Consider the following 26,025-nt stretch of genomic DNA (forward strand, 5'->3'; position numbering starts at 1 on the left):
GGATTCTTGGTGTGGAAGAAAGGAGAAACTGATGCAGTATAGAAGATATTAGATAAAACCACTATAGTCATGAATTTGAATTGGAAATACCAGTTATGATCTCACAAGTGGTTTTATTTTTAAATATTAATATTTTCTGTCTCTGTTAATTAAAAAAACCTACAATGACTAATCCAGTAGTAATGAGCATCCTTATTACCCAGATGGTAGTCTGAAAAAACTCTTCCCATTAAAGGAAACCAAGGCTTTTTAGAAGAATGGCTAATTTTAAGTCTGGAAATATACAGGATGAGTGAGGAAGCTCTCAAAAACAACTAGAATAATCAACTTGAGGTCAAATTGAAGGGGATCCCACCAGCTAATGATGGCATTTTGAGGTTCAATAATATTAAGCGTTGTAATGAATCAAAACTCATCACATATGTCTAAGTCAATGAGTATTTGATATTAAGTAAACCAAATGGGTGCTTACCTTCTGATTTGACAGAAAAGCAATTCATTATCTTGAAAACTGGGTTAAGAATCAAGCATTTATCTTGACTTTCCTGTATGAATTGTAACACTGTAAATAAATAGTTGATAAGGGAAGCATCTTCTAATAAAGTTATTCCAGCTATTAAATGAAAACAAAATGATAGAATAACATCATTCTGCAACCTCCAATGCATTAATAGACTTAGGCACAGAGCACCAACTACCACAACAGTGGATATCATCAACTATCAAAAAAGAACAAAACCAAAGGTAAAAGCCTCTTGCTAAAAGAACACAATAGTACTTAAAGAAATTGAACCTGAAACTAATAAGACCTCAAGATTCAGCTGCCAGTTTGTAGGAAGTAAAGAGGACAGAGGAACCAACATGGTGACTGCAATCAACAAATCCCAATTATGGGAAACTCTGCAGATATAATGCCCCAGGATCTTCAACAGATAAATTATATGAAAAAGGAATATAGATGGAATCTGTAGATCTAAAAAGACTTAAAGGTCATAGCAAATGAAAAACTAGGCAAAAGGAAGTTATAGTATCCAAGAGTGCATACTTGGGTAATAAAATCAGAAAAAGATGGAAGAAAGTGATTGCTATGCAAGTCAGGGTAGTGGTTACTTTTGCAGGGAAAGAGGGTTTTATGATGGGAAGGGGGCATATGGCTGGAAAATTTTTGACCCAGATATTTGTTACAAGGATGTTTGTCTTATAATAATTTAGTAAGCTATATATTTTTGTGTGATTTCCCATATCTGTTTCATTCTATATGTGTAAAAAAACAGGGGAAAAAAAAAAAAAGCATGTTAAACAAGTCCACAGACCTAACGCTGTCCTCAAGATAAGCACAATGTGGTCAGCAGTGGGTAAATAAAGTTGTGGAAAATCATATTCTGGGGCAAAAAGAATATAAGTTCTGCTGTAGATACATGTGGGTAATGTCAGAGGTGGGCTACCTTTCAAGGTGCTGGGAGGTTTATTTTTTTATAATTCTGTACATAGTTCCCCTTTCAGTGCCAGTCAGCCTAGCCAGATGATCCATATGTGGCTCAGTGTTTTTCAGTGTGTGGTGCTGAGAACCACTGGCTTCATGGCCACTATGTGCTTAAGAAAGTGCAGATCTCTTGGTCCCATCTCTCTTCAAAGGAGCAGCCCCAGAATCTACATGATTAACAAGCACACTACACTGTAAGAACCACCACTGACTTTTTGGTCCATATCTACCTGAAATCACTTCTTTTTTTTTTAAAATTAAGATTTTTTACTTATTTATTTGACAGAGAGAGACACAGCAAGAGAGGTAACACAAGCAGGGAGAGTGGGGGAGGGAGAAGCAGGCTTTCTGCAGAGCAGGGAGCCTGATGCAGTGCTCCACCCCAGGACCCTGGGATCAGGACCTGACCTAAAGGCAGATGTTTAACGACTGAGCCACCCAGGTGCCCCTACCTGAAATTACTTCTATAAAGATGTGGGAAGTATAGATCTTCTAAGCAATTTCCAAATGGGCAGTTTAGAGTCAAGACCATAGCTGTGATTTTTGTTAGTGAGTGCACTTAGATGTTGAACCTTTATCTAGCTGAGCCATGTAGAACACCGTCTGTGAGTGTGTCTAAGCAAATAGCCCAGTTAGAAAATGATTTTCTCTGGGGCGCCTGGGTGGCTCAGTCGCTTAAGTGACCGACTCTTGATTTCGGCTCAAGTCATAATCTCAGGGTCATGTTCCCAGAGTCATGAAATCAAGTCCCACGTTGGGCTCTGCACTCAGCAGGGAATCTGCTTGAGATTCTTTCCCTCTGCCCCTACCCCGCTTGCACTCTCTCTGTTTCTCAAATAAATAAATCTTTACAAACAAAAAACCCATTTTCTCCAACGTGCAATAGCAATTGTCAATTTTTTTCTCATCTTTTTCGCTCAGGATTTTTTGCCTCTCATATAAGTGAGAGCCTGGGATTAGGAATTTAATGTGATATTTCAATCAATGAATCCTCTGAAGTTTTTTTTTTTTAAAGATTTTATTTATTTATTTGAGAGAGAGAGAATGAGAGACAGAGAGCACGAGAGGGAAGAGGGCAGAGGGAGAAGCAGACCCCCCACTGAGCAGGGAGCCTTATGTGGGACTCGATCCCGGGACTCCAGGATCATGACCTGAGCCGAAGGCAGTCGCTTAACCAACTGAGCCACCCAGGTGCCCGAATCCTCTGAAGTTTTTAAGCAACAGTTCTAACAACAACAACAAGAAAATTCAAATCATGAGAAGAAGAACAATCTAGATTTGGATATGGGCAGGTATGACCAGATAGAGCTTTCTGCTGGTCCTTTCTCAGTCGAAGGCAAAGTAGACTTTCAGAGTATGAAAGTGGAAGTGTGAAGGCTTCCAAGTCTGTATTTAGCATCTTCATCCTCTCCTTTCTGTAACCCTCTCTACTTTCCCAAACCTACATGATTTTTCAGCAGCTCTACTAATCAGAACAATTGGAATCCAACTGGCTTTCTTTTGCCAATTGAGTGCCAATTAGTGTGGATGCACTTCAGGGAGGAACCTAGACTAGTACTTGCTTTATAGAGATTTCAATTTGATTTGTGAAAAACAATATTTTATTCAATTGAATCTAATTCTACAAACATCCTTTGAACACTGACTAAATGTGTGGCAGTATTCTAGCCGTGTGGCATTATAGATAGACAATTAAGGCAAGTTTCCTGCATCCAGACAGGTACAGTCTCGTCAGGGAAATGGATGAGTTGTAGCTAATGATAACAGCAAAATCATTTGCACATAAAAAATCTCATTTCAGTCCTCACACTTTCCAAATTGTAGCAATTAAAAGGATAACCACTATTTGTTGTTTTTTTTAATTTTATTATGTTATGTTAGTCACCATATAATACACCATTAGTTGTTTTTTTTTTTTACATCATTAGTTTTTGATGTAGTGATCCACGATCCATTGTTTTCATATAACACTCAGTGCAGCATGCAGTACATGCCCTCCTTAATACCCATCACCGGGCTAACCAATCCCCCCTCCCTCCTCCCCTCTAAAACCCTGTTTGTTTCTCAGAGTCCATAGTCTCTCATGGTTCATCTCTCCCTCCAATTCCCCCCCCCCCATTTTTCCCTTCCTTCTAATGTCCTCCATGTTATTCCTTATGTTCCACAAATAAGTGAAACCATATGATAATTGACTTTCTCTGCTTGACTTATTTCACTTAGCATAATCTCCTCCAGTCCCATCCATGTTGAGGTAAAAGTTGGGTATTCATCCTTTCTGATGGCTGAGTAATATTCCATTGTATATATGGACCACATCTTCTTTATCCATTCATCTGTTGAAGGGCATCTCTGCTCTTTCCACAGTTTGGCTATTGCTGCTATGAACATTGGGGTGCCTATGGCCCTTCTTTTCACTACATCTGTGTCTTTGGGGTAAATACCCAGTAGTGCAATTGCTGGGTCATAGGGTAGCTCTATTTTTAAATTTTTGAGGAACCTCCACACTGTTTTCCAAAGTGGCTGTACCAACTTGCATTCCCACCAACAGTGTAAGAGGGTTCCCCTTTCCCCACAACCTCTCCAACATTTGTTGTTTCTTTCCCTGTCCATTTTTGCCATTCTAACTGGTGTAAGGTGGTATCTCAATGTGGTTTTGATTTGGATAACCACTATTTGTAACCATAGAGTTCTTAAAACTTTGCAGTCAAATGCTCTACCACTGAGCTATACCCCCGAGTTCTTAAAACTTTGGAGAGAGGTATGTGCTGGGATGATCAAAGAAAGTCTCAGCATCCCTCCTAACCTCCCATTACGGTCATTTTCAATATGACAAAGAAGAAATTAGGACCATTAGGACAGTATGTTTTCTCAAGGAAGGAAAAAAATGAGGGAGCAGTGTAATTTGGGGGAAATAAAATACCTTGTCATAGAAACATCTATGTGTCTTTTGGAGAAAGTACAGTTTTGAACATCAACTGAAGATGACTCTGCAGTAGGAAGTTCTTACATAAAGTTGCAAGTTTTAGTTCAGATGGCTCACTTGGAGGGAGAGGGGAAAGATGGCGGAGGAGTAGGGGACCCTATTTCAACTGGTCCCCAGAATTGAGCTGGATATCTACCAGACCACTCTGAGCACCCAGGAAACCAGCCTGAGATGTAAGAAGATCTGGATCGCTACAAACAGAATATCGCAGGCAGTTGGTTTTGAGGTACGAAGCGGGGAGCCGTGATTCTAAGGGCGGATATCGGAGGATAAATGGCGGCAGGAGGGTGCCTGGACGTAGGGATCCTACACCACCAGTGAGCGACAGCCTGGCGCGCTGTGGATGGGGCACAGACTCGCAGACCGGTAGCATCGGGAAAGGACTTAGGGCAGCCCCCGGGGTGGAAAACCAGACCAGTGGGGTCGCGCGCACGTGAACTGCAGCGCCCCGCCCCAGGACAGAAACCGGAGCGACGGTCGTGCACACACGAACTGCAGCCTCCGAGATGGAAACCCGGTGCGCAGTGTCCCGCCGGTGAACTGCAACCCCCGGGGGTGGAAACCCCAAGCGGCGGAGGCGTTGCGCGCGCGCGATCTGGGAGCGGCTAGCAGTTTTAGAAGCACAAAGGGCAGAGACGTGCCCCGACCTGGAGGCAGGACTGGGGGCGCTGCGGAGGGGCGCACAACCCAGGCCGCTGCAGTTTATAGCAGCATGGATAGAAACGGAGACGGTGTGGCCTGGAGAGCTCACTGAAGAACAGACTGTGCTCTCTGCTCTGAGGCAGAGGGTTGGAAACGGTCTCTTCTGCTCTGACTTGTGGAAGAGACACGGAAAACCGCCAGGGGAAGGCGCCAGAGAACAAAAGCCCCAAAGACTGATTCCCGCTGGGCCCATCCCCCGCCACAGGGCGCAGGGCAACTCGGCCCAAACAGGGTTGCCTGAGTAACAGCGCGGCAGGCCCCTCCCGCAGAAGACAGGCTGGGAAAACAAGAGGCCAGCAACCCTAAGGTCCCAAGAAAACAAGTGCATCTTGCTTGGGTTCTGGTCAATAATTTGGACTCTATACATTCCCTCAAACACCCATCAACAGAATGACTAGGAGGAGGAGCCCCCAAAAGAGAAAAGACTCAGAGATTATGACTTATGCTGCAGATTTACAAATGGATGCAGATATAACCAAGATGTCAGAGATGGAATTCAGGCTAGCAATTGTGAAGACAATGGCTAGAATGGAGAAATCAATTAATGGCAACATAGAGTCTCTAAGGGCAGAAATGAAAGGTGAATTGGCAGAACTTAAAAATGCTATCAGTGAGATCCAATCCAATCTAGATAATCTAACAGCTAGGGTAACTGAGACAGAAGAGAGAATAAGCGATCTGGAAGACAGTATAATAGATAAAAAGGGAAAAGAGGAGGCCAGGGCAAAACAACTCAGAATCCATGAAAATAGAATCAGAGAAATAAGTGACACCATGAGGCATTCTAATGTCAGAATAATTGGAACCCCGGAGGGAGTGGAGAGAGAGAGAGGGCTAGAAAATGTATTTGAGCAAATCGTAGCTGAGAACTTCCCTAATCTGGGGAATGACACAAACATTCGAGTCCTAGAGGCAGAGAGGACCCCTCCTAAAATCAAGGAAAACAGGCCAACACCCCGGCATGTAATAGTAAAACTTGCAAATCTTAGAACCAAGGAAACCATTTTAAGGGCAGTTAGGGGGAAGAGATTCCTTACGTACAGAGGGATGAACATCAGAATAACGTCAGGACCTATCCACAGAGACCCGGCAAGCCAGAAGGGCCTGGCAAGACATATTCAGAGTACTAAATGAGAAGAACATGCAGCCAAGAATACTTTATCCGGCAAGGCTTTCATTTAGAATGGATGGAGAGATGCAGAGCTTCCATGACCGGCAGAAGTTGAAAGAATATGTGACCACTAAGCCGGCCCTGCAAGAAATATTAAGGGGGGGTTCTATAAAAGGAGAAAGACCCCAAGAGTGATCTACAACAGAAATTTACAGGGACAATCTATAAAAACAACATCTTCACAGGCAACATGATGACAATTAATTCATATCTTTCAATAATCACTCTCAACATGAATGGCCTAAACGCTCCCATAAAACGGCACAGGGTTGCAGATTGGATAAAAAGACAGGACCTATCCATGTGCTGTCTATAAGAGACTCATTTTGAACCTAAAGATACATCCAGACTGAAAGTGAAGGGATGGAGATCCATCTTCCATGCCAGCGGACCTCAAAAGAAAGCTGGGGTAGCAATTCTTATATCAGACAAATTAGATTTTAAACTAAAGTCTGTAATAAGAGACACAGAAGGACACTATATCATTCTTAAAGGGTCTATCCAACAAGAAGATCTAACAATTGTAAATATCTATGCCCCCAACATGGGAGCAGCCATCTACATAAGCCAACTGTTAACCAAAATAAAGAGTCATATTGATAACAATACGTTAATTGTAGGAGACCTCAATACTCCACTCTCAGCAATGGACAGATCATCTAAGCAGAAAATCAACAAGGAAACAAGAGCTTTGAATGATACATTGGACCAGATGGACCTCATAGATATTTACAGAACATTCCACCCTAAAACAACAGAATACTCATTCTTCTCGAGCAGACATGGAACTTTCTCCAGAATAGACCATATACTGGGTCACAAATCAGGTCTCAACCGATACCAAAAGACTGAGATTATTCCCTGCATATTCTCAGACCACAATGCTTTAAAACTGGAACTCAATCAGAAGAAAAAATTTGGCAGAAATTCAAACACTTGGAAGCTAAAGACCACTCTGCTCAAGAATGTTTGGATCAACCAAGAAATCAAAGAAGAACTTAAACAATTCATGGAAATCAATGAGAACGAAAACACATCGGTCCAAAACCTATGGGATACTGCAAAGTCAGTCCTAAGGGGGAAATACATAGCAATCCAAGCCTCACTCAAAAAAATAGAAAAATCCCGAATTCACCAACTAACTCTACACCTTAAAGAACTAGAGAAAAAGTAACAAACGATGCCTAAGCCACGCATTAGAAGAGAAATAATTAAAATTAGAGCAGAAATCAATGAATTAGAAACCAGAAGCACAGTAGATCAGATCAACGAAACTAGAAGTTGGTTCTTTGAAAGAATTAATAAGATTGATAAACCACTGGCCAGACTTATCCAAAAGAAGAGAGAAAGGACCCAAATTAATAAAACTATGAGTGAAAGGGGAGAGATCACGACTAACACCAAGGAAATAGAAACAATTATTAGAAATTATTATCAACAACCAAATGCCAATAAACTGAGCAATCTGGATGAAATGGAGGCCTTCCTGGAAACTGATAAGCTGCCAAGACTGAAACAGGAAGAAATTGACAACCTGAATAGGCCAATAACCAGTAATGAGATTGAAGCAGTGATCAAAGCGGGGGAAATCAGAGGGGTAGAGGAACCATGAGAGACGATGGACTCTGAAAAACAAACTGAGGGTTCTAGAGGGGAGGGGGGTGGGAGGATGGGTTAGCCTGGTGGTGGGTATTGAGGAGGGCACATTCTGCATGGAGCACTGGGTGTTATGCACAAACAATGAATCATGGAACACTTCATCTAAAACTAATGATGTAATGTATGGGGATTAACATAAGAATAAAAAAAAAAAAAACCTCCCAAAAAACAAGAGTCCAGGGCCTGATGGATTCCCTGGGGAATTCTACCAAACATTCAAAGAAGAAATAATACCTATTCTACTGAAGCTTTTTCAAAAAATAGAAACAGAAGGAAAATTTCCAAACTCATTCTATGAGGCCAGCATTACCTTAATCCCCAAACCAGGCAAAGACCCCATCAAAAAGGAGAATTTCAGACCGATATGCCTGATGAATTTGGATTCCAAAATCCTCAACAAAATCCTAGCTAATAGGATCCAACAATACATTAAAAGGATCATCCACCACGACCAAGTGGGATTTATCCCCGGGATGCAAGGGTGGTTCAACATTCGCAAATCAATCAATGTGATAGAACACATTAATAAGAGGAGGGAGAAGAACCATATGGTCCTCTCAATTGATGCAGAAAAAGCATTTGACAAACTACAACATCCTTTCCTGATTAAAACTCTCCAGAGTATAGGGATAGAGGGAACATTCCTCAAGCTCATAAAATCCATCTATGAAAAACCCACCCCGGATATCATCCTCAATGGGGAAAAGCTGAGAGCCTTTCCCTTAAGATCAGGAACACGTCAAGGGTGCCCACTCTCACCACTGTTGTTCAACATAGTACTAGAAGTCCTAGCAACAGCAATCAGACAACAAACAGAAATAAAAGGTATTCAAATTGGCAAAGAAGAAGTCAAACTCTCTCTTTTCGCAGACGACATGATACTTTATGTGGAAAACCCAAAAGACTCCACCCCCAAATTACTAGAACTCATCCAGCAATTCAGTAATGTGGCAGGATACAAAATCAATGCACAGAAATCAGTTGCTTTCTTATACACTAACAATGCAACTGTAGAAAGAGAAATTAAAGAAACGATTCCATTTACAATAGCATCAAAAACCATAAGATACCTCGGAATAAACCTAACCAAAGAGGTAAAGGATCTATACTCTAGGAACTACAAAACACTCATGAAAGAAATTGAAGAAGACACAAAAAGATGGAAAAATATTCCATGCTCATGGATCAGAAGAATAAACATTGTTAAAATGTCTACGCTACCCAGAGCAATCTATACCTTCAGTGCCATCCCGATCAACATTCCAATGACATTTTTCAAAGTGCTGGAACAAACAATCCTAAAATTTGTATGGAATCAGAAAAGACCCCGAATCGCCAAGGAGATGTTGAAAAAGAAAAACAAAGCTGGGGGCATCACGTTGCCCGATTTCAAGCTATATTACAAATCAGTGATCACCAAGACAGCATGGTACTGGCACAAAAACAGACATACAGACCAATGGAACAGAATAGAGAACCCAGATATGGACCCTCAACTCCATGGTCAAATAATCTTTGACAAAGCAGGAAAAAACATGCAATGGAAAAAAGACAGTCTCTTCAATAAATGGTACTGGGAAAATTGGACAGCCACATGCAGAAGAATGAAACTCGACCATTCTCCAACACCACTCACAAAGATAAACTCAAAGTGGATGAAAGACCTCAATGTGAGGCAGGAATCCATCAAAATCCTAGAGGAGAACATAGGCAGTAACCTCTTTGACATCGGCCACAGCAACTTCTTTCAAGATACATCTCCAAAAGCTAGTGAAACAAAAGCAAAAATGAACTTTTGGGACTTCATCAAGATAAAAAGCTTCTGCATAGCAAAGGAAACAGTCAACAAAACAAAGAGGCAACCCACAGAATGGGAGAAGATATTTGCAAATGACATTACAGATAAAGGGCTGGTATCCAAAATCTATAAAGAACTTCTCAAACTCAACACCCAAAAAACAAATAATCAAGTCAAAAAGTGGGCAGAAGAGATGAACAGACACTTCTCTGAAGAAGACATACAAATGGCTAACAGACACATGAAAAAATGTTCATCATCATTAGCCATCAGGGCAATCCAAATCAAAACCACATTGAGATACCACCTTACACCAGTTAGAATGGCAAAAATGGACAGGGAAAGAAACAACAAATGTTGGAGAGATTGTGGGGAAAGGGGAACCCTCTTACACTGTTGGTGGGAATGCAAGTTGGTACAGCCACTTTGGAAAACAGTGTGGAGGTTCCTCAAAAATTTAAAAATAGAGCTACCCTATGACCCAGCAATTGCACTACTGGGTATTTACCCCAAAGACACAGATGTAGTGAAAAGAAGGGCCATAGGCACCCCAATGTTCATAGCAGCAATAGCCAAACTGTGGAAAGAGCAGAGATGCCCTTCAACAGATGAATGGATAAAGAAGATGTGGTCCATATATACAATGAAATATTACTCAGCCATCAGAAAGGATGAATACCCAACTTTTACCTCAACATGGATGGGACTGGAGGAGATTATGCTAAGTGAAATAAGTCAAGCAGAGAAAGTCAATTATCATATGGTTTCACTTATTTGTGGAACATAAGGAATAACATGGAGGACATTAGGAGAAGGAAGGGAAAAATGGGGGGGGGGAATTGGAGGGAGAGATGAACCATGAGAGACTATGGACTCTGAGAAACAAACAGGGTTTTAGAGGGGAGGGGGGAGGGGGGATTGGTTAGCCCGGTGATGGGTATTAAGGAGGGCACATACTGCATGGAGCACGGGGTGTTTTACGAAAACAATGGATCGTGGATCACTACATCAAAAACTAATGATATATGGTGACTAACATAATAAAATTAAAAACTACAAAAAAAAAAAAAGAATTCAAGGCAAAAAAAAAAAAATGGCTCACTTGTGTGTTTTTTTAACCAAGTAACTGTGGTGTTCCCTTGATCTGTATTTTAAAATATAAAGTCCATGTATTAGGTAAGAATTTCTTCTCAACTTTTTCTAGTGAACACACACACATATGGTGAGCATATGGGTAAAAGATACTTTAATAATTTATTTCTACAATTCCTAGTAAACAAAATGAACAGTCATGATGATATGGCGTTTTCCATTAAGACTTTGAATATGTACAGAAAATTTAGTTCTCTTCTTACCGACTTTAGATCATGAAAACTTTTTGTAAATGTAATTTATATTTTTCTAAATGTAATGGTATGCACTGGTTAAGCTAAGGGTTTGAGATTTCTGAAACTGTTATAGGGAAACAATGGAAGTAAAGGAGGCCTGACTGTCCTTTAAAAAGCAGGCTTTAATTCATAGTTTCTTAGAAAAACCATTTGAATGTGTCCTGTAGTTACACAAATATAAGTCAAGAATGTTTTGAGAGAAACATTAAAATTATTTTTAGGAGAAGAAAAAGAGAACATTATTTGGGGTTTTAGATGAATGGAGAAATGCCTGCCAATTACTGGTTTTTTGTTTTTTGTTTTTTTCCCATGGAGAAGCAGCTTGTAGGTATCGGGGGGATTTTCTGTGTTTTCTCATTTGGGGATTGCATATGGGGAAGCAAGAAGCAGAGAGAAGGGGAAGGACTGTATTTATGGGACTTCATGAAACTGAGGTGCCAAGTATTGCTTTAGTACCCAGGCGAGGAAGTTGCAGGAGGGGTAGGTTTCCCTCCAAATACACACAGTCTGGAGATTGGCAGTTTGGGCCACTTTGGAAGAATGTTGATCCATGGATATTTATCATTTCACAAGAAAACCTTCCAGGTGTTTCGAGAATGGTTGAGAATGGGCATGGGCATGGTGGCCTTATGATGAGACAACGAACAGATCGTCTCCCAGGGACAAGTTGCAGGAGCTGAAGCATTAGAGCTCACAGGAAGGGTGCCCTCATCCCTATCACATGCTGGTGAGAACTGAACATACTGGTTAAATACATAAAAGCACTGTATCTGTCAAGAAAAAAACAAGTTACAACTGGAAAATATACAACAATCCTACAAAAAAAAAAAGAGAAAAGAAAAGAAAAGTCACCTCTCTCACATAAACACAACAACTAAATTAAAAGAAAAATGCCCAACCAGCTAGAGTGTATTTGTAAACAGTCTCAGGTCAGTGTTTGTATGAGCGGCCTCAGTAACCATAGGAGATTCCTGTTTCAAAGATAGGCAGCAGCAGCTGCAGTTTTGAGGCCACAGTGTGTCAGAAAGGTTGAGCGAAGTGGCCAGTTGGCAACATAATGTATTCGGTGCATTTTGTGCTGTGAGTGATTGTGAACGCCACAGCGTGTGAACGCCATGTGCTGGATGTTACATGTATCAGTAGATTTCCCCCCCATTTGTTGTATATTATGTAGATGTACTATAGTCTGTTTTTCCATTTAGTCAATGAAGGGCATTTAGGTTTTGGTGAGTATGAGTAGCTTCTTTTCATTTGTGAATGTGCCTAAGCTTTTCTTTCTCTAAGGTAAACACTCAGGAGTGGGATTGCTGGGTCCTATGGTAGTGTATCTCTAACTTCGTAAGAAACTGCTAACCTGTTTTCCAGAGTGACTACGGTATTTTGCATTCCACTAGCAGGGTAGGAGAGTTCCAGTTGTTCTGGAACTTCTCAGCACTTGGTATTATTGCAAATTTTTTATTCTAGCCATTTTAATAGGTATATAGAGGTATCTCATTGTGGTTGTAATTTGCATTTCTCTAGTGGCTAATGAGGCTGAAAGTTTTTTCATGTGCTTTTTAACCATCATTATACCCACTTAGGTAAAATGTGTAAGTGTTTTGCCCAGTATATAATTAGATTAGTTGTTTTCTTACTGTTGAGTTTTGAAAATTCTTTATATACAGTAGTTCCTCCTTATCTGTGATCAATTGCAGTCTGGAAGCAGATGATCCTCCTTCTGATGTATTGTCAAGAGGTCAGTAGTAGCCTGACACTACATCACACTGCTTATGTCATTCACCTCACTTCTTCTCATCACATGGGTGTCTTATCACCTCACATCATAGGAGGAAGAAGGGTGAGAGCTATACAGTAAGATATTTTGAGAAAGAGAGAGACCATATTCATATAACTTTTATTACAGCATGTTGTTAAAATTGTTCTGTTTTATTATTGTTGTTAATTTCTTACTGTGCCTAATTTATAAATTAAACTCTATCAAAGGAATGTATGTACAGGAAAAAGCATAGTATATATAGAGTTTGGTACTATCTGTTGTTTCAAGCATCCACTGGGGTTCTTGGAACGTATCTCCCATAGATCAGAGGGAGCTATGATATTCTGGATATAAATCCTTTATTGGATAGGTGATTTGCAAATATTTTCCTGGTAACTTATCTTTTCCCTAAAAATATCTTTAATTTTAGTTAAATTTTGATGAAATCAATTTTTTTTCTTTTATGGGTTGTGTATAATATGGTATGACTAAGGAAAATCAGTGCCAAACCCCAAGTCCATATTTAGGGAGACCACATTGACACCTGCTACTCCCTGGAATGCTCTTCTCTGCCTCATCCTCCTGGTTGTCTCCTTCAAGACCCAAACTTTACTTCCTTAGGAAAGCTTTCTTGCTCCTTTCCTGTTTTCCTCCATGGGCACAGTCATTTCCTCCTCATTTGTGTACTCTCACTGAACACTTACCTTCCCAATTATGATTTCTGGTTACATGCCCCTTCCTACCTGGCAGGGGGCTCCACAATGGCGGGGTCAAGCACTGGCATTATTCAACTTTGTATCCCCAGTGCATGGATTAGTACATAGTGGGTGCTCCACATATTCACTGAAAAAAACAGAAGTGACTAATTTCTAAAGACATTATCCTTCTATCCTTAATAATTATGGGTTGCACCAGGGACAATTTGAGGATCTATAAAAAATGTTATTGCTTGGGGCGCCTGGGTGGCTCAGTTGGTTAAGCGACTGCCTTCGGCTCAGGTCATGATCCTGGAGTCCCGGGATCGAGTCCCGCATCGGGCTACCTGCTCAGCAGGGAGTCTGCTTCTCCCTCTGACCCTCCCCCCCGCCTCATGTGCTCTCTCTCTCTCTCTCAAATAAATAAATAAAAAATCTTAAAAAAAAATGTTATTGCTTGAAGAACATTTAAAAACTATCCTCAACTTAAAAGTTTATTATTCTTTGAGAAGTCTGTTGATTTACTCATCTAAATGGGCTTGCTGGAGAACATCTTTTCTCAGAGGAAAAGACATAAGGGAATGAATGAAATTCATATAGAATTATGGGAGATTTTAAGTAGCTAAAGTAATTGATACCAACTGATGATATTGAAAAGTAAAACTACATAAGTCTATCTGCAAAAGTTAAGTTTTTGTTCATTGTTAGTATGTTAAAGTAAGATCCACATCAGAATTCTTGAGTGCCCAACTTATTGATAGCCACTAACTATATGAAGAGGCGCTGAGGAACCAACCCTCTAGTTGGGGAGAACATTCATATACCAAAATATAAACTCTGGGAATGAAGCTATGTTCTGACGATGATGATGAAATCTTCATAATTATAGGAAACAGCATTTTGTTGCCATATTTATAGGAAGTTAGATGTACTTGCTTTCATGTATTCATAACAGAATAGGACAACAGGGCCAACTCCAGGCACACTTCTGAAGGACAACAGTTTTTCTTGGTATCCGTGGTTGCCCCTCTCTGGATCTGCCTTCCCCAACCTCCACACAGTCCCAGAGTCCTCTAGCTCTCTGTTTGTGGACATGGCATACAAGAGATGAGAGCTGCCTTTAAGAGCAATAGACTGAATTTGGGATTTTAAGAACGAGAGAAGTCTGGACTGGTGGATCTGTCCATCATGACCTTGTCCCAGTTAAGGCATACTTGGGAGTCAGGAGAGGAATCTGAAGGTCAGAGAAGAAAGGTCTGGTAGAGATAACAATGGGGAGAAGGGCTGAAATTGATAGGAATACTGACCAGAATTAGGTGTGAACAGGAGAAATGGGATAATTTCAGGCTAATATTATGAAAGATGAATTTCCAGGAATAACTTACTTTATAGAAGATATACTGGTGTACTAAGCCATCTCTCCCCTTGATGCTGGAAAGGGTTCCATGCTGTCACTCATACAATCTTCAACATCCTCATCCCTTTCTTGATCTTATCTCCTTTATAGACACTCAGGTTTCTACAGTTCTTGTTCTACAATTTGTGTGTGCATGTAATTTTGTCAAACCAGACACCTGGTAGCAGAGTAGAGGGCATAAAAATAAATAACTGTATAGACTCCAGAAAGTTATTTAGTGTCAGAATTTCAGCAGATACTGCACATGCACATTGCCAAAACACTCAATAGAGGGAGGTCAGCTCTTGTGGGGAGAATGTTTCTTTCTCCTTGGGGGCCATCTGCTTCTGTAGGTACAGGGCCAATTTATATTTCACAGATATGTTAGGAGGAGGGTGTGAAAAGCTTAACTGGCACCGTTGTTGCTTCAGTGCCCCTGGATAGTTGCCTGGCCATCTTGACCCCTGACCTGGCTCTGACTAAGTTCCTACATTCATCATGGAGGAGCCAAATTATGTGTAAGAAGAGTGATGGCATGTAGTTTTCATGGTGCCAAGATTATATATAACATACTGTAGGGGAGGGTGGGAATGGTGTGGTTGAGAAATGCCTATTTGGGTATTCAGAGCAGGTGGCATAAAAGTTACCCAAACCTTTTCCTCTCCTATGTATATAAGGTATTCTGCATCTGCAGGATCATAGTGGGACCCAGGAGATGGATACTAACAAATCCAAATTATGAAATAAAGAGTTTGAGGAAGTGGAGAACACCGCCAAGGGAGTGGTTGAAGTGATCATTGTAGAGGCTGTGCTAGGAGGGGGCTGGTATGTCAGAAAAATGGGGCTGGTGGCCATGATGGGGTTGAAGAGCACCTGTAGTGGGAGAATGGGAGTGAAAAAGTCAGACAAAGAGAGGTTAGTGGCATAGGGGACTTTCTGATATTGTTCCACAGGTGGAGTGATGACAAGGTTCAAAGTAGAGCTATGGCAGAGAGTTATCCCAGGGGATTATGTATGAAGGTCTTAAGGGTTGTGGAGTAAAGGGCATTTGAGGCTAGGGTATTGGTTGTTTCATCAGTGTGAATACTGAAGTACCTAAGATAATGGTCTTCTAGGTATGGAGAGGAAAACTGAGCCACTGCAGTCTTCAGTGTGGAGGAGTGAAAGAGAAGACTAGTAATGAAGAAGGAAGTTGGGAAGGCTTAGCAGACAGCAGGCACCTAGTGAAACAAAGGGTGTTAGTATGAGGGCAAAAGAAAAATGATCAGAAAGTGGTAAAGAAGCAGTGAGGCTTGCCCTTCCCTTATCAGCCTTCTGCTTCCCATCTCTCAGGTGAGGGCTAGGAGACTGAACAGCCTTCACTGGAAGGGTGGTGGGGGAAGCAGGAACCTTGGACAGAGTCAGCTTTGGGTAAGAGCAGGAGATAGATGTACTCTTCCATGAAAAAGTTAAGTAGCGTGTTTGTTTGTTTGTTTTACAATGGAGTCAAAATATTAGCCAGGAAAGTACAGAGAATTTGGAAGAGATCAGCAGTGGGAGAAAGAGAGTTTCCCAAGGTAACACAGTACTACATAGAAATGAGCATCCTAAAAGGGCAAAGGATACAGGACATTTGCTTTGGGATGGTGGTTGAGGTATCAGGAATAAGAGGTGTAGGGGACAAATAGAGTAGATGCTCCAAGCAGGCATCCGTTGAGACTCAGGCAATATGGAATATTTGATGATAGCAGTGGACACCCGCTGTCATGTGCCGAAGGGCAGCGGAGACTGGCTAATCTAGCTGTGAGTGGTTCCCGTGTACTGGTTAATAAGGTAATGTGAGTTTTGCCCCACTTCTCTTTTGGACTGCATGTGCTCATGGGCCACATTTGTAAGAACTTTACCTAATTAGGACTCCAACATCCCTTTGAACTTTTAATCTGTATCAGATTATTACCACCAATTTATGTAACTATCACCAATTAGTTCTTGAATTTTAAGAAATAATATTGGAACATTTATTGGAATTACACATTATTACTAAAAATTCAGCACAACTTTCCATCATTCTTCAATAGATTTTTTTTTAGCCTACTATTACACAGTAAATACAGATTCCATTTTAGTTTTTCTTTAGAAATAAATAATTGAATTATATAAAATTGAAAGGTTATGTTTCCAGCACAGAATGACTGGATACTCATGATAGGACTCAGACCTCAAATGTTATCCTAAAATTTTAGCCTTAACAAAAATCATAAATAAAAGCCCCATTTAAAAAAAATCACTGATGCATAACTAAAAATGAATCACTGAGTACTTTTAGCTGACATATACATCCTTTTGATGCTTAATGGACTCAAACTGCTCAAGTAAATATTACCACTGATGCTACCCATTTCATGCTGGGGCCTCTGACAGCACAATGAAAGTTTGGGAAATTATAAGGACAAGTGATATATCAAACACCAAGTCTGCCTACCTAATAGTATGTGTGGAAAAGATTGAAACTTTGATTTAATAATGTTTTTGTTTAAAATTTCCAAGTCTTAAAAACTAAACTGTATTTTTATCTTTCTTTGTCCTTGGGTTTTTTCTGGCTTTCTTTCTTTCTTTTTTAATTTATTTTATTTTTTTTATTATTATGTTATGTTAATCCCCATACATTACATCATTAGTTTTTGATTTAGTGTTCCATGATTCATTGTTTGCGTATAACACCCAGTGCTCCATGCAGAACGTGCTCTCTTTAATACCCATCACCAGGCTAACCCATCCCCCCACCCCCTCCCCTCTAGAACCCTCAGTTTGTTTCTCAGAGTCCATCATCTCTCATGGTTCGTCTCCCCCTCCGATTTCCCCCCATTCATTCTTCCCCTCCTGCTAACTTCTTCTTCTTCTTCTTTTTTTTTAACATATAATGTATTATTTGTTTCAAAGGTACAGATCTGTGATTCAACAGTCTTGCTCAATTCACAGCACTCACCATAGTGCATATCCTCCTCAGTGTCTATCACCCAGCCACCCCATCCCTCCTACCCACCACTCCAGCAACTCTCAGTTTGTTTCCTGAGATTAAGAATTCCTCATATCAGTGAGGTCATATGATACATGTCTTTCTCTGATTGACTTATTTTGCTCTGGCTTTCTTTCTTAAGAGTAATTCTGTCAGACCTATAAATATAGAGAACAAATTGATGGTTTCTGGAGGGAAGGGGGGAGGGAGGATGTGTAAAATGGGGGATGGGGAGTGGGAAATACAGACTTCCAATTATGCAATGAATAAGTATCACAGGGATAAAAGGCACAGCATAGGGAACATAGTCAATGATATTGTAATAGCGCTGTATGGTGACCGATCATACCTACACTGGTGGTGAGCATAGCATAACATTTAGAGAAGTTGAATTGCTATGTCGTGCACCTGAAACTTATGTAACATTGTGTGTCGACTATACTCAAATAGAAAGGTTTAAGAAAAGAGTGATTCTGATTACAAAGTGTGGGTTGAAACTTAGATATTCCTTATGAATTTAAATATTAAAATCTGTTATTGTGAAAATGTGACAATTGTCTCTTACACCAAAGGCGACCCCATGGCTCATTGAGAATGGTTGGGAGTTCCCATGAAGGACACATTCTAGCCCATCTTTCTTCCTGCTCAGTATCTGGATGATGCATCTATCCTGAGATATTGTGCGCTCAGAGGGGCTCACCACTAGCCCAGAAAACAGCTGTTGGCTCCCTTGCCAGGATCCCAAACAAACAGTAAATAAAGAGAATAGAGTGGATTTGTGAGGTGACCTCTCACCTTGGCTAAACTTTCAAAGTGAAATAATTAAATCAGAAAGAATAGTAGCACCTTTCTGTTTTACAAAAAGATCAACTTAGCTGTGTGCACTGAAGGGCCAGTGCCCAGGAATACGGCCTGCCACTAGGTATCTGATCTAAAACAAAGGCAGGTCATCCGACATGTGGTTTACCTGACCTGGGGGCCCTGACAACTGGTGTCAAGTGAAGGAGTGACTCACCCCCCCACCCCCGTCCCTAGAATAAGGCTAAATAGTCTTCATGTATTTTGCTTTTCTTTACTGCAGGACATTTGTGAAGATATTTCGGATCATGTGGAGCAAATCCATGCGCTTCTTGAAACGGAGTTCTCCCTGAAGCTGCTGTCCTACTCCGTCAATGTGATTGTGGACATCCATGCCGTACAGCTCCTCTGGCACCAGCTCCGAGTCTCCGTGCTGGTTCTGCGGGAGCGGATTCTGCAGGGTCTGCAGGATGCCAATGGCAACTACACCAGGCAGACGGACATTCTGCAAGCTTTCTCTGAAGAGACAAAGGAGGTGGGTATTTGAAGCCAAGTAACGTGCTATTAAGTGTGACCATTGGAGAATGTTTTCAGTTCAGAGATGTGGGATAGGAATTCTTTGTAGGTAAATAATCAGGTCCTGAGCTGGGCTTTGAATCTAGGTATAGTGACCGGAGGCTAGGGCCCTTCTAATGTGAATAAAACTTTAGACCAGAGTTAATTCACACCTGATAGTTTGCACAGATACCACCCATCGTGGTTGGTGCTAACCTGGCTTCTTGTTCCCCATTCAGTTATTCGATAAATATTTATTGAGCACTTACTATGGCTAGGCACTAGGTGCTAAGAATGTAATAGTGACCAAAATGTGGTCTTTGCCTTCAAGGAGTCTAGTACCCAATAAAGACAAAAGGACAGACATTAAGGGCAGATTGTGATAAGTCCACATGATGCCACCGGAGGACAGAGAAGGGGCACCTAACTCAGACAGGAAAGCTTTTCTAAAAGAAGTGAGTCCAATCTGGGACCTGAAGGAGAAGCAGGATTAGACTGAGTAATAGAGGTTCTAGACAGAAGGAATGGCTTCATCAAAGATCCAGAAGTAAGAGAATAAGAAGCTCAGAGAGCTATAGACAACACTGGAGCAAAAAGTTCAAGGCACCAGGGTTTGAACTAATAGGGAAGGAGAGGTCAGATTATGAAGATGAAAAGTCATATTAGAAGATTTGGACTTTATTTTAGGGACAACAGGAGAGTTTGTTAGGGGAATTGGCATGATTAAATTCATGCTTTGAAAAAACTATTCTGGATGCAATGAGTCAAATGAGCTTTAGGATTTTACACAACCAATGTATTTGGATTTTTTGTACTCATATTAAGAGTAGTTTAAAGAGTTTGTTGTTGTCACTTTTGATGCATGGCTTAAGAATGAACACTGTGGGGCGCCTGGGTGGCTCAGTTGGTTAAGCGACTGCCTTCGGCTCAGGTCATGATCCTGGAGTCCCGGGATCAAGTCCCACATAGGGCTCCCTGCTCAGCGGGGGGGTCTGCTTCTCCCTCTGACCCTCTCCCCTCTCGTGCTCTCTGTCTCTCATTCTCTCTCTCAAATAAATAAAATCTTAAAAAAAAAAAAAAAGAATGAACACTGTGGGGGCACCTGGGTGTCTCAGTCGATTAAGCATCAGACTCTTGATTTCAGCTCAGGTCATGATCTTGGGGTCGTGAGATTGAGCCTCGTGTCGGGCTCCACACTCAGCATGGGGTCTGCTTGTCCCTCTTCCTCTCACTCTGCACCTCCCTCCCACTCCTGCTTACACTTTCTCTCTCAAATAAATAAATAAATAAATAAATAAAATCTTAAAAGAGAAAAGAATGAACACAGTGAATTTGAATCCAAGTGAACTCTCCTAATCCCACATAAAATTGACATATATAGGAGCAAAGCATTGTGCTAACTAAGCAAGTGTGTGTGTGTGTGTGTGTGTGTGTGTATGTGTAGATAGCTAGATAGATATGGCATATAGAATCATAGAATGTGTGTGTGTATATATAGTCCCTTGGCTCTTGACTTCCACATTCATGTCCTACCCTTGGTTTTGTGGAAAATATATACTGTAGAAGTTTATGAAATATATATTGTAGAAGTTTACAATATATTTTGGAAGTTTATTTATATAAATAAATAAGATTAAAAGGCCTTATAATGAGTGTTGCATAATTCAGTATTAATTAATGTTTCAGTGGCTCCAACATTTTTAACAACACAAAACAAATCTGTGCCTATTCTCATAAATGATTTATACTTGTTAATTATTGTTTTCGTAATAATGATGCTCTTGCTTTAGCAAATTCCCCACAGGCCCTGGAAGTTTATGAGAATCAAAAGCTACTGGGCTCACTTCTAGCTTTATGTTCTTTGTTTTCTTTTTTTTTTTTTTAAAGATTTTTATTTATTTTATTGAGAGAGATAGTGATAGAGAGAGCATGAGAGGGGGAGAGTCAGAGGGAGAAGCAGAGTCCCCGCCGAGCAGGGAACCCGATGCGGGACTCGATCCAGGGACTCGATCCAGGGACTCCAGGATCATGACCTGAGCCGAAGGCAGTCGCTTAACCAACTGAGCCACCCAGGCGCCCTATGTTCTTTATTTTCATTTGGCTTTTCCTGTTACTGTGGCAGTGAGGGAGGTGATACAGACTTTGGTAGAGTCCTTTTTTTAATCACAGAATGAATACGTGGGTGTGTGTGTGTTAGTGCCCAGATGCCATTCCTCCCAGATGGGATCCTTAGAGGGGCCCTGACTGGGACTCTGGTGGTCCTGGGAGACTACAAAGAATCCCAAACTGTCCAACTCTGCCCTAAATGTGGTATTCATGAGGTGTACACCGATGAGGTAGAGATGAGAACTGGGAAAGATAGATCTAAATTCTGAAGAGCTCCTTCTTTAGATATCTACCTGCCATCCCCAATCTATATATGTTTTTGTTGTTGTTAGTGTTCCTCCTTATGTGTCCTGCAGGCTCTGTCCAATGTCCAGGATTGATCAGTCATCAGATCTGCCCACTTTCTACTCCTAGAAGGGGGCATAAGAAATCACTGGATAAAACCAGTTCATTTTACATATTTATTCATTAAAGAACCATTTACTGATCACCAACTCTTTGTTGTAGAGCAGGAGATATAGCAATATGCTAGGGTTTATTGTTATCATCGTTGTTGTTTTGTGGAATACGTTCATCATGCACTGATTTGACCTTGGGTCATTCAAGAGATGGTTAGCCCAGGTAACCATGAAAAGCCATTGAGGCTAACTAATTGTCACTGGCCAGTGCTCTATGTTTTGAGTTTATATTAAGTAGTGTCCATGATGGTTCTCACAATGTGAGCTCAACAGTTATTTACAGATTGGATTGGAAACAATTTTGTGCATTTTCATATTTGAAATTCTTTAGTTCTGTCATAAATATGCAAGAATATGTTGTATGAAGGGTAAAAGAACAGTGGATTCTTAGCCATCTGCTTTGTGGATATTTTTCTATGAATTAAAGCACTGTTTCCATTACCATCCTTCCTAAAGATATGGAAACCTGGTCCTGTTTGTGCCTCTAGTGTGACTCCATGAGAACATTTCAAAGACTGCTTGGTTGTATTTGTTTCTGCCAGTAAGCACACTGGGACTGTGGAAAATAGGAAAGGAATTAGGATAAAATTCTAAGCTTTATAGAATACATTAAGCTATTAAAGATTTATAGAATGAAGAGGGAAATGGCATAAAACAGGCTGATAAACTGAAATCGTAGATGTCCTTCCAGTGAAAGTGAATTCATTTTCTCTTTTTGTAAGTTAGTTGAGTTTCTGAGCCACATTAAAGAATAAGTTGGAAAGTTGAAAAAGTGGCAAGTTTTCTCTCTGTCTTTGCAAAAACAAAATGCATAAGTTTAGTTCTTTTATTTAAACATGATGCAGGCCATATTTTGTGAGCAAATTAGCAAATGTTTTGCCAAAGCAAAACCAACCAACTAAACAAGTAAAAAAATAGGGCAAAGCTCAACATGGTGTAAAAAATGTTTTGTACTGAAATTTTTCATATTTCAGATACTTTGATAAATACTTTATATTTATTGTTTCATTTAGTAAGGAGTGTAAGAGATATTAAAAATAGTTCCATTTTATAGATGGAAAAACTGAATCTGAGAGAGGTTAAGTGACTACCTAAGGACATAAATCTAGGAATAATTAAATAGAACAAAAAAACCAGCTCTTAATCGAGCTCTATTGTAATAATAGTAATTCTTTCCTCCTTTCCTCCACCCCTCCCTTCCTTCCTGCTTTCCTTTCTATCTCCCCGAAATATTTACTGATTTCCTACTATATATACGACACTAGGCATTCAAAGATGAGTAATAATACATCTTAGGAATCATCTTAATATTTTTGTTAGTTCCTCAAAACAGTTCTGGGAGGTAGGCAGGGAAGGTGCTGGTATTCTTATTTCACAGATGATATTGTTTCCATCTATCAGGTAATAGGACTGAGGTTGAGAGAGGTAAAATCACACAGGTAGTAACTGTTAATAATATGAACACAATAGCAAACAGTGATTAAAAACTTACCATATGCCAGATGGTGTGCTAAGTAAGCACTTTGCCCACATGATACTTACCCTCTCTGTGGGAATGCATTTGTCTTTCTAGAGCATGTACCCGAAGCACTTTGTGTGTTCTTCTACGAGCCCTTGTCATAGGTCCATTTATATCATGACAGAGTACATGCTGGATTCGAACTGCATGAGTGTTGGTACCAGATTAGAATCATCTCTATCTCCCATAGCGCCTTATTTGTATCATTGTAAATAAAAGTCTCATGAGTTGAATTCAATTAAATAATGCAGATAATCACTACTTTAGGGATAGAAGAGGGAGATACAATTTCAGGTTGATGGACTAGGATTTATCTTGGAAATTATTCATTTGACTTATAATTTTAGCCTGTAGAAAATGGAGATTCTTAAAAATAATGACTATAGTATAAATAAAACATACTAAAATATTTTTGTGTCTTTTCCCCTTGCCTATCAGAAAGTAAACTTTGCTTTGCTTTCCATTTTCCTATCATTACTTGCTCTTCTCGGTCTACTGCTGCTCTCCAGAACATATCCAGAACCATAGAATCCCAACATGGTAGGCCTACAAGGAATCGGATCAAGAATCTAGTTCATGTGGTCTAAAGACGCGGGGGGGTGGCATTCTGGTAAGAGGTCTGTGAATGTATATGTTAGTAGCTGAAGTGTAACAAACACCATGTAGTGAGATTAGGGGAGGAAGGGGTGGGGGGGGCATACAACATTTTTTACTGTACCCATGATTAAAACAGTAAAATTCTATTTCCAACTCTCTTCTCAGTAAGAACACTAAGTCAGTGTACAAAACTGACCTTGACGTAACAGTGGACACTGATAGAACTTTGGGGGCGTTTTAATAAGGAGATCTTCAAGTCTCTAAATTATGAATATTATCTCATATTCGTTGGTAGCAAAATGTAATGTTAAAAGAAGAAAGATCTAAGAAGACGTTTGGAACTAGAGCTTCAGTTAACTTAATTATGGGTGAGGAACAAAGCAAAAATTTTGTTTCAAATTGGGGAAGTGGGGGAAGAGTTTCCTTGATGTCTCAGAGAAGATTGAAGCCAGCAATAAAGTGAATAAATTACCATCTCCATAAAACATAAGCTTCATCTGAGAAACTGCTTCATAGCATATTAAATCGAGGTACATTTGAGTTGACACAGTGCTAGGCAGCCATGACACAGCTAATGGCCCTTCACAATTAAATGTGATATTTCTGAAGTAAAAAAGGACTGTAAAAACAATGTGCACTCTTCCCCACCCCTCTACCCACCTGAGACTATTACTTGCGTGCATTAGAAAACTGTCTGGGACAGTGGTCCAGAACAAAGCCACGGGGCTAAAAATATTAGTATTACCAAGCAATATTTTAAGAAATGAAACTTATTATTCATCTCCTCTGAGATACTTCAGAGAACTTTCTTTTTTATTTTATTTTATTTTTTTTAAGATTTTATTTATTTTTTGACAGAGAGAGACACAGCGAGAGAGGGAACACAAGCAGGGGGAGTGGGAGAAGGAGAAGCAGGCTTCCCACTGAGCAGGCAGCCCAATGTGGGGCTCGATCCCAGGATCCTGGGATCATGACCTGAGCCGAAGGCAGACGCTTAACGACTGAGCCACTCGGCGCCCAGAACTTTCTTTTTTTTTTAAATTGCATGGTGAAATCTAGAAAAAGTACTTTTGAAGAATGTTCTTAATAACAAACTGTGTTAAAAACACTGCATGGGTAGATGCTTATCATTTGGTCTTTAGGATATGAAATGATACGCTGTGTGCTGTTCCTTGTTTTGTTTTTCAGGGAGGGATTTTTTCCACATTAAAAATGCAGTCTTATTAAAAATAGTTACCTCTAAGTGACAGTCAGCCATGTACAGAAATAGTTGGCCTGGTTGGGAACAGGATGCGAGAGGGTTCCCTTTGGGGCACCAAGTGTTTTTGAGTATGGTATTTTCTTTCCCAAACAAAAGACTGGCTAGGGAAAGGATCTTCAGGGGAAGACTTAGGAAAATGTAGCCATACCCTATTATCTGAAATGTAGTCTCACACCATGTATTCATCTAATATCTTTTATTGAGTACCAGTTATTTTCAAGCATAACAGTATTCCTGATCTTAGGAGTCTGTGACCATCACGGTGGACACCAAATACTTTCCCAGGGCTAGAGAAACAGGTGACTGACACTTGTAGGGGTCTAATTTTTACCTGAACTCTCAAATTTCTTTTTCTCTACCCATCATAGAAACACTTTTACTTAAAACCTCTTTCACCTTTCTTAAGTAGCTGCAGTGCTGTACTTTTATGATAAAAATGATAGAAAATAATCCAAATTTCAACTAGCCAGTAATTTGTTTATTTATTGTTTTGTTTTGTTTTTCTTTTCTTTTTTTATTATTATGTTCAGTTAGCCAACATATAGTACATCATTAGTTTTTGATGTAGTGTTCAACGATTCATTAGTTGCGTATATCACCCAGTGCTCATCACAACACATGCCCTCCTTAATGCTGTAGTTAGTAATTTAAATACCAACTTATGGGATAGCTTGGGAACTTAACCATCATTTATAATACTGATTG

General features: G+C 40.1%; 1 protein-coding gene across 3 annotated transcripts in view; it reads left to right on the forward strand.

The window, feature by feature from the left end:
- AKAP6 (A-kinase anchoring protein 6) overlaps positions 1 to 26,025 on the forward strand; it is a 500,780-nt gene that overhangs the window by 196,798 nt on the left and 277,957 nt on the right. For all 3 annotated transcript variants that reach the window (XM_064570936.1, XM_064570937.1, XM_064570938.1), the window contains one exon: positions 19,108 to 19,359. In XM_064570936.1, coding sequence (XP_064427006.1) covers positions 19,108 to 19,359 — 252 coding nt within the window. The remainder of the gene's footprint in view (positions 1 to 19,107; positions 19,360 to 26,025) is intronic.

Source organism: Mirounga angustirostris, unplaced genomic scaffold (assembly GCF_029215605.1).
Source record: "Mirounga angustirostris isolate CCGP_5_RB_7025 unplaced genomic scaffold, mMirAng1.0.hap1 SCAF_9, whole genome shotgun sequence".
NCBI lineage: Eukaryota > Metazoa > Chordata > Mammalia > Carnivora > Phocidae > Mirounga > Mirounga angustirostris.